The following is a 14,997-nucleotide window of genomic DNA, read 5'->3' on the forward strand; positions in this document are numbered from 1 at the left end:
TATCACGTAAAGTTTGTGGTTGTGATGTGACAAACCATGGAACGACTCAAGGAGTATGAATACCTTTGTAAGCAGATGAAAAAACAGTTTGTTTTCTTTTATCCAGGTTCAGCTTCTGGTACTTTTGTATTTAATTCACAGTATAAACAGAAGCAGGCTGGCTGCTTCCCTGTTTCTTCTCTAGTTTTTTTTTTTTCACAGTACGCAGATATTACAGTTGGGTCAATTTCCGTCTGACTGCACATGAAAGAACCTAAAATACCTTAACTGCTCTGTGAAAGGAAACCACATTTTATTTGTTTTATACTTGCATGCCTCCACATTAAACAATGCAGTACGACCTGCTGACGAGACACAAAAGCCCAGCAGAAAACACTAAATCTCATATTTCAGACATTGTGCTTTCTTCTTTTTTAGAGGCACAGGTTGGCATTCGAATCTGAGGTCTGGAAATCATTTGGAGCATCCACCATAAAAACACAACCAGAAATCCAGCCAAGCTAAACATTTAAACAGAGTGGCGTGTTGGCTGTTCTGCCACAGTGTTAGTGTTTCCTTTGGCTGCAGTTTTTTTTCATATTTGATAATGTCTTCATTTTTAGCCCCTCGCTCCACTGACTTAGATGGCAGCCACAAAATGCCCCTGCATTTACCCCAAGGCAAAGGTGAGCAGCCATAATGAACCTCCAGGGAGGTGTTGAAGATTATTAATGCAGCTTTTGCACAGAATGCTGTTGAAACTCAGTTGTGAAAAAGCATTTGTCACTTCACGGATTTCTTCAATTTTTGCTATTTAGTTACACATAAATGTTTCAGATCAATAAACTAGTTTTAGTGCAAGACAAAGATAACCTGATACAAATACACAACATGTTTAAATACAATTAATGCATTTTGTCAAAGTATTTTGAAAATAACCAACTTGAAAATGGCAATGGTTCTGCAGTGCTGAGTCACTACAAATGCTTCATTTATGCCTCATTTCCACTGATTATAAGGCACGAGTCCAGTGCACTTTTTGTCTGTTTCCATTGTAAAAGCAACTCATACTGGACCATTCCTGGTCCAAAGGACACGGTCCATTGATTGGAGGACAGAAAAACATCACAACTTGAGATTTACCGGTTCGTCATGTTTGTCATTGCACTAGTATGACGCAATGTTGTGCGTTTGGGTTTAACTTCGCCTTCTCAGTGAGAGATCAGCTGGCGGTTGAATCTGCTTTTAGTCTTACACCAGATGTTAACAAGACGCACACCTTTGAAAAAAAACTCCATCAGTTCATAGAATATGTTTCCAAATATCTTGGGGATCATAAAAACGTTTTGTTAGGGAAATGTGAGATGGGCCTGTGTGTAGTGTTGATCATCCATTATTTTGGCCTTGAAGATCTTTTATGGCAGCCATTTTTATACGGGGCGTCTGCTCTAACCACTGCACCACACGACGCCCTGTAATGGTTTTCAATTAAGTTTGCTGACAGAAATGTCAGAGTGTTTTCTTTTTTCTTTTACTATTGATAAATTAGTATTTAATGACATAACAAGGGAAGTTGCGTGTGGTTTTTTTGCAAGGTTGTTTTAGATATTTTTACCTTTTTAAATGAACTAATAATTTGAAAACTACTTTGCTTATTTAATAGAGCTTTCCTGATCTGATTGGATTAATGCTCTGAAACATTTAAATGTCACTTAAAGAGCAAAACCCAGAAATCTGAAATGGTGAAACTTTTTCACAGCACTATAGGTAAATGCTTCTGAACTTATGACTTGCTGCTTTCCTAATGCTTAGCTTGTATAATGTCATTCATGCAGTGGAGCCAGTAGATGCCTGGAAACAGGATGCAAACCCCTATGAATCAGGTAAGTTTGCCTGCACTGCCGCTCGTTTTGCCACTTTGCAGCTTTGCAGTAAGTGCGATTCAAACCAAAGCTATCCGAGGATAAGACTCTGGGTTTTTCGCTCGGCCTGTAATTGAAGGGAATTGGGACAAAAGCCAAATGCCATGGTGGCTCGGGGCATGATGGAAACATTTGGGGTCACTAAAAAGAGGACGCCTTCAAACTTTCAATGTAATTTCCTTAAAGTAGGCGTTTGAGCTGTCTTTGTTGTTAGTTAGTTGAGTGTTTTATTTTCGTGGTAAACACGCAACTGCATTTTCCTTGCTGTTGGATGATGAAAGGTTAAGCTGATTATTTTCCCTTCAGTCGTCCCACATGAAGACGACCAAGATATAAAAGGAAAAAGATCCAAGGATTCTGTAGTATTTAAAACAGCTAATTAATCCAGGAACATCTCGACTTTTAAGCATTTCTCCGTTTTGCTGCTTTCTAGGTTTTAGCTTGAGAGAACCAGAGGCGCTACCCAGAGCACCTGAACCCCCTGCATCACAAGGAGACCCAAGTATGTGAATGTTCCTGCATCTATGAAAATGTGAATGCTTTTCATCTGTGGCAAGCACCCAGGTATTACATCCAGCTTCAGTCCTATTAAAGCAGATGCATACCTGAGAGTGATTGCCTATTCTCAGGATTTTCTTGCGCCTGCACTTTCAAACAAGGTCCTTTTTATCCTGGTGGTCCCTGCTGGGATCAGGTGCAGATTATTCTGCTAGGTGAGAAATTGTAACGCGTATAGAGCTAAATAAGTGTCTTGTTTTAATTGTAAATCGTGTCACTCCTGTCTTCTTCTGACCTCCTGCTTTTTAAAGCTTTGTAGATGTAGAGTTTTGTTCAAAATAATAGTTAGATGTTTAAAGAAAAGATTAATCTCAAAATCCCAAAAATTTTATTTTCATATGCAAATAATAAGTTGCTTTATTTGTGCCATCACAGTCCCATTTTACTTGATGGTGGGGATGACAGTGCATTATTTTATTCACTGTCAGGATGTTTGTACATCCTTAAAAAAAAATCTTAAATTGAATTATCTAAAATTAGGGCCTTAAAATGTCTTAAAGTTATTAAAGAAGATGTAAGTAGGCCTTAAATACGTTAGCAGGGCTATTTAGTCTCATGTTCTATTTAGTCTCAGGTTTTTCTTGTGGAACTTTTTTATCCTGTAAAAGTTTGAGTTATGTGCAGCCATTTTCACTCACTGCGTTCTGTGTCTCAAGGTGGTAAAGGCTACAGGTAACAAGCTGCTAATACTTGCTTACAAGCTAGCTAGAGAGCCATGTGCCATATGAGAAGTGCAAAGTTGCTGCCAAGAGTCAAAAGCCTCCCAGAAATGTCAGTTTTGGCCTGCTGTATTTCTTTTATGTCTTTCTCATACTATAGATCTTGAAGACTATCAAATGCATAGAAAGCTGATGAAGGTTCATTATATACTTGAAGTTACTCGCCACTGAAACGCAAGACTGAAGCAGTCTTGAAACATTTGGACTTTACAGAGTCACAGTAAAATGTATTTTGTTGAAAGTTAAAGAAATTCAGTAAAACTTCAAGGGTAGGGTAACAGTCCAAGAAGTCAGGCTATAATATCCTTAGGAATTAGATTCTCCCACTATGAGTCTACCATCTGACAAACTCTGAATACCAATGGTGTGTTTGCTGCTGCTGCTGCTGCAATAACAAAACCAATGCTACTCATAAAGAATGCTGCCATCTGGCTTCTGTTTGCCCATTTTGTCTGGCTTTAAAGGCAAAATAAGACAGAAGCTTGTCTGAATAATGTCTTGCAGATAGACTACAGCAAACTAGGTTACTGGATTTGGGCCAGAGCAGCTTTGCTCTGGCAGACTCTAAATTATGACAACAATTTTAAAAGCTCACCTGAATTTAAAAACAAAAACATGTAATCAAATATATCAATATTTGGTTTCCTTTATCTTAAGTTTCAAAGTCTTATTTGTATAGAGATTGAAAAACAACAATCCTCCTCAGTGCAGTGTCATGTAGCCGCATGGTATGTCCCTTTTCCCCCTCAGATTGTAAGGTTGATCTTGCCTTCCTGATGGATGGCAGCTGGAGCATTGGGAAGCGGCGTTTTAAGATCCAAAAAGACTTTCTGGCTGAGGTGGCTCAGGTCATCAACGTAGGCATGGCTGGACCAATGATGGGCATCATCCAATACGGGTAAACTCTATCTATGCTTTCTGTAATTTTGTCCCAGTTTGCGAAAAGAAGATATAAACTGACTGTTCATCGTTTTGTTTGAAGTGACGAGCCTGTGACGGAGATCAGTCTGAGGGCCCACTCCAGCTCCAAGGACGTGAAGTCGGCCATAGATAAGATTGTGCAGAAGGGCGGCATGTCCAACGTGGGTGAGTGACCCCGCTGGCTGCTGCCAACTGCGACAAAAACTCACAAACTCAAGTGTGAAAGCGAAAGGGTTGCAATTATCGCATGGTTTTTACTACGCTGGCACATTTTCACATGCAGGGATAGAATTAAATCTAAATTTGCCAGGAGACCAGCGAGCTAAATTACAGTTCTCTCTCTCGTAAGGCGTGTTTTTCTTCTCCTGCCACCAGAACGCATTTGCTTTTTACAAGCTTGCAGGGGTCAGCACTCAAAAAGCCACGGCTGTTTGTTGCTTTTTTTTTTGGTGCGGCAGCATTCATCAGCTGCAGATTTTGGAGCTGATGGCTGGATTTTCTTTTTAGGGTGTGCTAAATTTTGCTTGCTGACAGTTTGTTGGGTTTGACCACAATCGTACAACAGTGTGTGTGAATGTAAAAGGCTCTATAATCTCGATCAGAGCCTCTCCTGTTATTGTAAAGACCACCAACAATCAACTGACAAACTAAATACAGGTTATCCCAGTACAGAGATATCTCTGTGCAGAACACTCTGTCCTAAAGGACCAATGCATGGTTTCTTCCACCTTCTGTATTGTATTCAATAATGTTTTGGAAACCTTAAAGCAGCATCAAATTGTAATAAAATATATATACCAAGCTTTAAATATCTCACTGGCACAACATGGAGTTGGCAGCATCACGCTGTTCAGATGTAGTTATCAATTATTCTGACGATTAACATTTTGGCTGCACAGTTTCACAGCATTTGGTGGATTATTAGATGGTTTTCAGAAGAATATTCCTTCGAAATAGCTGTCATTGTGTGGCAGGAAAGCACAAAACCAGTCAGTCACGTCTGGCAACCCTGTCCATCACATAAAATCCCCACAAAACACAGTGAGGTTAGAGGTTGTGACATGACACAATGTGAAAAAGTTCAGCGGGCATTACGCTTTTCTAAGGCACAGCAGCATCAGTTATTTGTCTCCCTGTCGCCCTCTGGTGTTCAAACAGGAAAGGCCCTCTCCTACATCAACAAACAGTACTTCAGTGATGCAAATGGGAATCGTGGAGGGGCTCCTAACGTAGCGGTGGTGCTTGTGGATGGCTGGCCCACAGACAAGGTGGAGGAGGCTTCTCGACTCGCCCGAGAATCCGGCATTAACATCTTCTTCGTCACCATCGAGGGGCCTGATGAGAATGAGAAACAAAATCTGGTTGAGGCCAACTTTGTTGACAAGGTGGTGTTTAGTTGCACAGGTTTACCGGTGCGTCCCATAAAAACAGTCTGTAACACTGTTTCACTCCCCAGGCTGTGTGCCGGACAAATGGCTTCTTCTCCCTTCCCGTGAACAGCTGGTTCGCCTTGAGAAAGGCTGTGCAGCCGCTGGTGAAGCGGGTGTGCGACACGGACCGCCTGGTGTGCAGCAAGACCTGCCTCAACGCCAACGACATCGCCTTCGTGATCGACGGCTCCAGCAGCGTGGGGACGGGCAACTTCCGCACGGTGCTCCAGTTCGTGGCCAACGTCACGCGGGAGTTTGAGATCTCGGACACGGACACGCGGGTGGGAGCTGTGCAGTACACCTACGAGCAGAGGCTGGAGTTCGCCTTCGGGCAGTACAACAACAAGGCCGAGCTGCTGAACGCCATAAAGCGCATCAACTACTGGAGCGGCGGGACCAGCACCGGGGCCGCCATCACCTTCGCGGCAGAGCAGCTCTTCAGCAAATCCAAACCCAACAAACGCAAGATCATGATCGTCATTACAGATGGACGCTCGTACGATGACGTCAGGGCGCCTGCGCTGGCCGTCCATCGCCAAGGTGAGACCTCGTCACTGGACAACCTTTGGAAAATAAGAGATAAATATGACATTTGCCTTTACAGTGTTTTCGTAGTCATACCCTATTTAAACTTCCATCGTTGTGTTACACTAGAATAACCGATATTTTGCCTTTAAATCTCTAATATGGGACAGAAACGATTAATCGTGATGAATCGTGTATTGAAATAGTCAACTAGTGTAGTTATCGATTAATCGTTAACTAGAATATACAGACACTAAAAAGGCCATTTGATGAAAAAAGAACATACAGAGAGCATTAATTGAGCTAGAACTGTACGAAACATATATACGTTTTGCATTTAAGGAAAAAAAAAACTTGATAAATTTTCTACTCAAAACTCAAAGATTTTATTTTCTACCAGGGTTGTTACGATACAAAAATGTCAAATTCAATACTAAAAAAGAAACACTCGATACTGCAGTAAATGTTTTTTGAAGGCACGTGGATCTTTTCCGTTGATACCAAAATAAATTATTAAATACAAAATGACATATTTTAACTTAGGATGAAACTAGCATGTAGGGACAATTCAACCTTTGTTAAGAGAAAGATATATTTTAAAGCTTTGCTTCCCTGTTTGATAAAACAGAATATGTATTCAGCAGCAACTCTGCACAATTTCTGTCTGCCTGGCATTTTTTCTGAATGTTTTCTTTAATGAACAACTACATCAGCAGGGCATCTGCTCTAATTGTCTTTTGCCTAACCTTCATTTCAAAAACCAAAATGGCTTTAATGTCACATTAGCCTTCAGAGATGCACATGCAGTTCTTTTTTTGATAACCCCGAGTTTTCCTCCCCTGATCCAGGTGTGATCGCCTACTCCATCGGTATCGCGTGGGCCGCCCAGGATGAGCTGGAGTACATCGCCACTGACCCCGACAAAGAGCACTCCTTCTTCGTGGACGAGTTTGACAACCTCTACAAATACGTCACCAAGATCATCCACAACATCTGCCAGGAGTTCAACTCTCAGCCCAGGAACTGAGGTCATCAGTGCGACGGAGGGGGAGGAGCATGTCGGATCAGGGCCGTTTTTATCAGAACGCTGACCGCAAACGTTCTCACCCTGCGGCCCCACAGATGGCGTCTCCAGGTGGGCTGCAGGCACACACAGATGTAGAGGCTAGAATTTACACTTCCAGTGAAAAGCTTACAGACACTCATCACGGGTACGAAAGTCACATCAATTTGGGTCTTTTAATGAGTTTATATGAGCCAGAGTTTCACAGGGAACCGATTTGACATCAAGTCACATCAGTGAATTTCAAACGTAAGAATTGAATGCACGTGTTTGAATATAATGTGGATGTTTTCCATTCTAGTCTTGGTCATCAAAATTATACGCAAAAGTTAAAATACATATACTTCCAACAACATTTGATAGCTGCATGACAGCGGCATGCTTACTATAGCCAACAATAAGCTTCTGTAGAAGTTGTGGCTGAATATTTGCAGAATCGGTAGAGTTAATTTCATTTGGATGGTTTTCTGGTTTTCATCAAAGTTGTGGTCGAGGCTGGAGCTAGTCCAGACACTCAGTGATTGAATTATTTCCAAAACCAGTTTTAATGTGTGTTTAACTGCCACAGCTTGAACATTAATTCAGTACCAGTTTCTCATTTTAACTGGGAAGTTTCTTGTTAAAACTAGAAAATATTCCCGTTCTTACACATGCAAAACTCATCAAAACAAGAAACTTTGACGTTATAATGAGAGAAATTGTATGTCTCGTTATTACGGCAAAATTTCTCCTGAGTTTTATATGTTGTGCTAACAGGAAGAATATGGTCCCCTGCAGTCTGTCGACCGCGGCTTGTTAAAACTCACTCTGTTTCTTCTACAGCATTCAAAAATCCCAAGAGGTGTGGCTGTTTTACTATTATGACCTTTTTGTATTTAAAAGAGGATACATTTTGGTTTTAATAAGATCACTGGTTATAACAAGTTTTTTTTTATTAATTAGTTGTCAAATATCCAGCCAGAATTAAGCAGAAGCCTGATTATGGTTTAAAAAGCAATCACACAAGTTCAATTCTCTCAAAAAAAACATATTTGAGGCGGTATGTATATAAAACATTTTAACCCTTAACAAGTTTTATAACCTAACTCCTGCTCTTGAAATTCCTTGACATTCTTTGTTGTGAGAACGATTCAAACTCGTCTCTAAAGGCACAAAATAATCCCACGTTCATTCTAACGATGAGTTTTTGTAAACTTTTTCTTGTAACTGTATTTGACCATGGCTTTGAAGATAAATTAAAAAATGTATCAACACAGTAAATTCTCATGAAAAGCTTTAGCATTGCACCATTTGTTGGTGCCACAAACAACAACACTGTCAACTCTTTGGGTGGCCAGTTTGTGTGATTTCCCTCGCACAAAATGTAGGTCATTTCTTAACAAGTTTATCAACAGAAACTGAAACAAAACAGAAAGCTACAATGATATACTGCAGTCACAACGCAACTCTTTTTGTGCGTTACTAGAAAGTGATTCCAACAGAATAACCTTTGCGGACATATGCAGGTTTAACACATTCCTAACATTTCCTCTAATGGCTTCGTATATTTCATAAACTTGTTAACATGGTGCTTTCATATGATTACCTGTGAAGAGGATCCTCTTTCTCAGCTGAGGCATTTTGATCTTCCTAACAGGAGATGTAATCTGAGTTCAAGTCAGAGACTATGGTGCTGTTTATCTAATTTTTATGTGGGTGTAAAAGCAAACCACCAGCATGGATGCAGACTTCTGTGAAACGTGGGGTTGTTTTATGCAGTTTCTTTCATCCCTTTCTGTATTGTAATAGCGAGCGGCTCCTAATATACCAAGCATTTTGAAGTTTTAAGAGTATTTATGATTTTTTTTTTTTTTTGCCTTTGTTTTCCTGTTTGTACATATGCTTATTAAAATGCTTTGCTTGTCATGTTCACATAATTGATCATTTTTTGTTTTTAATAAAACAAATGAACAGAACATGATGGTTTTATGGTTGTTTTTTCTCAGCATAATTTTTTTTCAGATGATTGGAAATATGAAAATAAATGTTTTTATATTTATATTTCTATTGCCAATAAAGTATAAAAAACGTATTGTTGGAGAAAAAAGGAGAGACCTAAAGGAAATGCGGAAATACGCATGTATTAGTGTATCCAAATATGAGAAATTATCTTTTCAAATGTATTCAACTTAGATCTTTGCTTTCAAATGAAGCAGCAGAGTGTAAGAAAATTGCAACAAAGAGAATAAAATATTCCTTGAGGCTTTAGGTGTCCAAGCACATTCAGGGAACAAAGCAAATGAAAATAAAGAATTGAGGAAGAACACGAGTACAAAGTGAGTGATGTAATGGATTGTAAAGATTCACACTCCGAAAAGAAATTACAAAGCTTTCTGGCACCAGTAGTAGACATTCATTTTGTTTTTCAATGCAATCCAGGTGGGGGATTGCATTTAGTAGTAAATAGTAATTATTCGCAGTAACTCTTATGAATGTTAAGATTTTCTTTCCACATCCAAACACCACTTTTAATCTGTCCAGTTTAGAACAGGCACCATTGAGTTAGACGCATTTGTACATGCGTGTCTTGTAAAATAAACGTTTCCACCTCAGGTTATGGCTTATGCGAAGAGCGCCCATGTTGGATCTCGAAGTTGGTGTTGGAAAAATTCTCCGTCAGTCCAAGTTGGAAGTCTGATTTCAGGAGCGGCGTTCAAGTAGATTTTTCTGATTCGGAAGTTTGAATTTCTGACTTTTGACTACAAATTGAACGCAGCATGACTTCACAGAAACTCACCAGAAAATCCAAAGTACCCTAATGAGGAACTCAAAAATGTAACTCGGTGGATTAGACCAAATCAGTAGTGATATTAATAATAATGTTAAAGTAAATCAGATAAATATTTTTTTTAACCATAACTTTTCAGTTATTTATATAGGGTTTCTCAAATGTATATGTAGGAATCAAAGCAACATTTCAGGTGTGTTTTTGATTAGAGAATTACATTATAGCATAATATAAATCTAAAAAAAAGATTTTGCAAAATATTGAGCATAATTCAATTCATGTGATCGGGTCAATCAAAAACAGCATTCAAAATAACCAACATCTGAGCCCAATTAACATTTTACAGCAGGTTTTATTTCGAACATACTCTCATATACAAACCAGTGACTGAGAAAATGGCTCATGTAAAGCTGTACTCTCCGCGTACAACATCCTGTTTGCCTTTTAATCTTTCCTTGCTTTCAAACCTCATGGATTTACAGTAAACTGGAACTGCAGGACATTTCTCTTGGTTAAATCATCATTTCAAATAGTCCTAAAAGTACTGCACTAATCTCCCGCTAAACACTGGACTACTGTAAATACCTGGACATGATACATCACATCGTAGTCAAGCATGTCCACACAGCTGAGGCAGGGGAGGGAAAAACAAAACAAAAAAAAGAAAACTATATACAGTACACAGCATTCAGTTCAAACAAGAGCAAACTGGCCAATGTGTTAGATATTCCTAAAAGTTGACATCTAGAATCAAGTCTGTTTAATTTTAATTATATAACCAAAATGGTTTACTTTGGACACATAAGCGTGTAATCTTCAGAAGTGTACAGTGGCTTGAAACTAAGAAACAGGCATGTAAATTAATGGTCTGTATCGCTCTACCAGCGCTGCCGTCAAACACACAGAACTGACATCCCAACCACACTTATCAAAAACAAAAACTCAAACTCACGCTGCACTGTAAATTTTTAAGACTGAATATATATTTTTGTTTATTATAAGCATTTGTAATTTTACATCCAATGTTAAAACCGACAACATTGCGACAACCAGCTTCCCCCTGCCCCCGAAAAACAAGCTTGTTAAAATAACATTTTTTTAAAGACCTTTTTAAAGCAAAGGCACATTCGTCAATATAGGTTTTTAAAAAGGAAAATAAAGGCAGGTCAAGCAAGCAGAGTCAGCCTGGGGAAGCTGAGGAGAGGAGCTGGGAGGCTTCTGCCTCAGAAACGCAACACGGAGAAAAACTTGGTTTATCCGAGGAGGACCTGGGATGAGCATGAAGGAAGATGGGACCTCACATCTCCGCTCCTCGCTGCCACTTGTCCTGAGCCTCTCTCCTTTCTGTGGAGGTGAAGTTTGAGTCTGTCTGCAGGGGGCGCTGTGGCCAGTCACACCCAGGCCTGCCTGGATGGTGGGGAGTGAAGGGGGTAGGGACCAGAGAGTAGTTCCTCCTCCTCCTCCTCCTCACAACCTATTTGAGGCTATTGGCTACATAGTCTGCGAGTCCGACAGGAGACCAATGGCTAGTTTGAGGTGGGACCGGACTCGCTGCCTGACTGTCCTTCCCCTGCTGTGTCTCTATTGGTCCCTGATCGTAGGAGACTGAGTCAGAGAGCGAGGCTGTGGTGGGGGAGGGACGTGTTGCTCCGTGTCATACAAACACCTTGGCGAGAGCGTCCGCCCCGGCACTGGCGATGTAGCATTTAGACGGATGGAACGCCACGTCGTGGATCGATTCCTCGAATTTCTTCCTGTGAGCCGTGAACTCTTGGATGCAGGTTTTACTCTCCAGGTTCCACAGACGAATGGAGCAGTCGTGACCTGAAGACAGAACAACATGAAGGAAGTTGCTTAGAGGTTTTACTTGGCTTTTAGCCCTGAAGACATTTCATATTTTGCACAAAAGGTGTTAGAGAAAAAATGTTATGCTTCCTTGAACAGCTTAGAATAGGTTTACGGGAGATACAAAACATGTTTATCGCCTTTTTTATGCAAAATCATTCTTAGATAATGAGATGTTGGTATGCTCAGTCCTGCCTATTTCGAGCTCCTTTCAGCTGTTTTAGGGCCTCTTGTCACTATAATTCCAAATAAGCTGCTGCTGGCCACGCCCCCCAACTCAATGTTTACACTCATGGCTGCAAACAAATGTGCAATTATCCAACCCTACATCTTTGAAGAGCAGAAGTGCAACCTCCTGCACTAAATACATTGACCAAAACAAAACACATTATTTTTCTAGAAAATATTAAAAAGCAAACAAATAAAGCAATTTAATATTTTCTTTTTCCCCTCTGAGTGCATGCAGTCAAGTTAAAGCTTGGTTACTTCTACAATTTGAGATCCTGCAAGGAAACCTAAATAATAAATGTGTGGTAAATAAATATAATTTAAAATCCCTGTTCGGCAAAATTCACATTTTCTAAACACTGCCAGTTATTGTTAGACTGCGTTTGAGTCGACCACTCAAACCACAGAAGAAGAAAGCAGAAGAGGATGTTAGATACTCACTGCCTGACATGAGATAAAGTCCGTTTGGATCCACAGCTAAGCTGGTGACGGCGTCCAGATGGGCCACCATGGAGTGAATCAGCTTCCCGCTGTTATTGTCAAAGAATTTGATGTGTCTGTCCTCCTGCGCTGTGATGGTGATTGGAAGAGTCGGGTGGCTGAGGACCTTGTTGATCTGACAGGGAGTGCCTGGTTAAAGGAAAAAAAAAAAAAAAAGATTTAAAGATGAAAAACAGAAATATCTGACTCCAAGCAAAGACGTGACAGCCGGAGAAAGCATCAGTCAACACAGATTCAATGGTCAACACAAGTTACTACATAAAGACAGCGTCTTGCAAAGATATTCACAAATAGGCCTGGCTCAACAATCAATAAATCAATTGATTGCATGATAAATGAAAACATGCTTTGGTGCATAATTTTCAACATTTTGAAATGAGACTGCACACTGCAAGAACAATAGTTTACTAAGCAAGAACACTTGAAATAAGACAAAACTAACTTACAAGCAACTTTTCAGCAAGAAATTGGAGATTGTTTTAAGTCAATAATTCCTCAATACTGATAAAAGAAGCACGAGTTCCACTGGCAGGTTATTTCATTTATAATATGGGATGACTGTCTTGTTTTAATAATTTGTCAGTGAAACTGGTACGTTTTTAAATCAACATTAAACAATTATCTACTAAAAACAACCTCCTTTATCTAACTGAAAGTTACTTTTGAGTTTCGTTTTATTTTAAGTGCAGTAAAATGTTTACACTAGAACTAGGCAAAAAAATACTCGGTAAGATTTTGTGTTTTTTTGCAGAGCAAGACGAGTTTAATAGTGCATGATCAACTTTAAATGATTCAATTTCCTCATCAAATTAAACTTTGTTAGATCTGAGTCACTGGGAAGTGAAGAGGAAAATGGCTGCACCCAAATGGATGTAATTATCCAATGGTTTAGTCATTTAAACAGTGAGTCACAATGTTTGTTCAAGCAGCAACATCAACGATTTGCTCTACATTTTCAGCCCAGCTCGGTTTGTGCCTCGCGCAGCTCGTCCCTAAACGTACCAGGCTCCAGATTAGATTCCATACTGAGCACCAGCTGGCGGGTCTCCATGTTGAAGAGGCCGATCTGGCCGTTTGTGAAGGATGTGACCAGATGAGCTGGTTCACTGCACACCAGGTCCACAGAGGAGGGAACTCCCAGCTCTAGCAGAGGGACAAACAAGTGCAAGTTTTAATTCCTCAATTTTAAACAAAGACAAAAAAAAAAAAAGAGGTAAACTTAATGTATGTGAATCCAGTCGTTACTTTTGTTTTCGTTGAATACTGCGAGCGAAGGGGAGGTGGTGTTGGCATCCCACAGCTTGACGGTTCCGTCCGCGGAGCAGGAGAGGAGGCGCTGGTGTGCGCTGCTGTACACCAGACCCCACACCGAGTCGGTGTGTCCACTCAGCTCTCCGCGCAGCACTGACGGGTCTGAACACAAGGGGACCACGGTCACTTTTCATGCGTTGCAGCTAAAAATCACTCCTGGTTCAATCGAAACACGCGCCGAGGTTACCGTAGGAGTCGTAGGGGTCGATGTTCGGGTTGGGCGTGTTCCAGCACTGGATGGTGCCGTCGACCCCTCCGCTGAAACACTGCTCCCCTGTACTGCTCATCACCACACTCAGTACAGCGCCCCTGTTGTGTTTTACATAATAAAATAGCAACCATTAAGTAATCTGAATCACAAGCTGAAAAAAAAAAAAAGAAAAGATATAGAATTGATAAAAGTGCCGTATTTTACCTGTGAGCCCTGAAAGTGTAGATAGGCTCCACGTCTAAAGATGTACTCCTGCTGACAAAATGTTGATTCATTTAATAAAAATAAATAAAAACAAACATATGAAATCTGAAGCAAAATTAAGGCTCCCATTGATTTACCACTGTGGGACAAAAATATAGTTTATATGGTTTAATATGGCTCAGATTTGCTGCAACAAACATGAGACTCAAATAGGATTGAGACTGAAATCATGCAGAAAAGACTGAATATCCTCACTCCTAGGTAAGGAATTGCACAGAAATAAAATAATATTTACTTCTTAAACATTGTACTATATGCTTCTGACTTAATATTTGTATTTTTACTAACGTTGTTGGCTCCCTGGACATTTGTTTTTGTTTTGTTCCATTTTGTTTTTGATGCAAGTGGAATAAAAATTGGCCAAATTTTGGTGGAAACTTTAATTTTTCATGTTTTTTTTCCACAAGCCTTTCAATCTTTTAAAAAATGCTAGATATAAATTTTTTATACATTTTCCATTGATTGGTGTTGGAATCCCTTCACAATTTCACAAAAGGCAAATATATTTTTCATTCACAAAAAACAACATTTTGATTCATAAAATAGGGCAATTCATTTTAACATTCACAATCTCCAAATGTACCCAGCCAAAGAATATTTTAGTTTGGATTGGTTCTTCTGAAGAAAAGTTAAATTAAATATTTAATCACTAAAACTTGTCTGTAGCTAAAAATTTATGAAAAGTCAAGTCTTAATATTCAATCAGAATTATTAGATAATTATGTTTTTTTTTCTCATTTCTTTTTAATTAAT

At 39.7% G+C, this 14,997-nt stretch overlaps 2 protein-coding genes across 16 annotated transcripts in view; one reads left to right on the plus strand and one right to left on the minus strand.

The window, feature by feature from the left end:
• Nucleotides 1-9,072, plus strand: part of LOC103477275 (vitrin) — a 30,030-nt gene extending 20,958 nt beyond the window's left edge. For 11 of the 12 annotated variants that reach the window (XM_081616098.1, XM_081616099.1, XM_008430273.3 and 8 more), the window contains 8 exons: nt 603-665; nt 1,815-1,862; nt 2,335-2,403; nt 3,929-4,076; nt 4,161-4,264; nt 5,258-5,484; nt 5,556-6,069; nt 6,903-9,072. In XM_081616098.1, the coding sequence (XP_081472224.1) occupies nt 603-665; nt 1,815-1,862; nt 2,335-2,403; nt 3,929-4,076; nt 4,161-4,264; nt 5,258-5,484; nt 5,556-6,069; nt 6,903-7,081 (1,352 nt within the window). In that variant the 3' untranslated portion in view covers nt 7,082-9,072. The remainder of the gene's footprint in view (nt 1-602; nt 666-1,814; nt 1,863-2,334; nt 2,404-3,928; nt 4,077-4,160; nt 4,265-5,257; nt 5,485-5,555; nt 6,070-6,902) is intronic. The other variant, XM_081616100.1, reaches the window with a different exon arrangement.
• Nucleotides 9,073-10,216: 1,144 nt separating this feature from the next.
• LOC103477273 (striatin) overlaps nt 10,217-14,997 on the minus strand; it is a 31,837-nt gene continuing 27,056 nt past the window's right edge. For 2 of the 4 annotated variants that reach the window (XM_008430272.3, XM_008430270.3), the window contains 6 exons: nt 14,185-14,232; nt 13,957-14,078; nt 13,704-13,871; nt 13,461-13,601; nt 12,399-12,587; nt 10,217-11,708 (listed from right to left, as the gene is read on the minus strand). In XM_008430272.3, coding sequence (XP_008428494.2) covers nt 11,539-11,708; nt 12,399-12,587; nt 13,461-13,601; nt 13,704-13,871; nt 13,957-14,078; nt 14,185-14,232 — 838 coding nt within the window. In that variant the 3' untranslated portion in view covers nt 10,217-11,538. Of the gene's footprint in view, nt 11,709-12,398; nt 12,588-13,460; nt 13,602-13,703; nt 13,872-13,956; nt 14,079-14,184; nt 14,236-14,997 lie in introns of all 4 variants that reach the window. The other 2 variants (XM_008430271.3, XM_008430269.3) reach the window with 1 other exon arrangement.

The sequence above is a fragment of the Poecilia reticulata genome, chromosome 15 (assembly GCF_904066995.2).
Source record: "Poecilia reticulata chromosome 15, P_reticulata-male-v2, whole genome shotgun sequence".
In the NCBI taxonomy this organism is placed as follows: domain Eukaryota; kingdom Metazoa; phylum Chordata; class Actinopteri; order Cyprinodontiformes; family Poeciliidae; genus Poecilia; species Poecilia reticulata.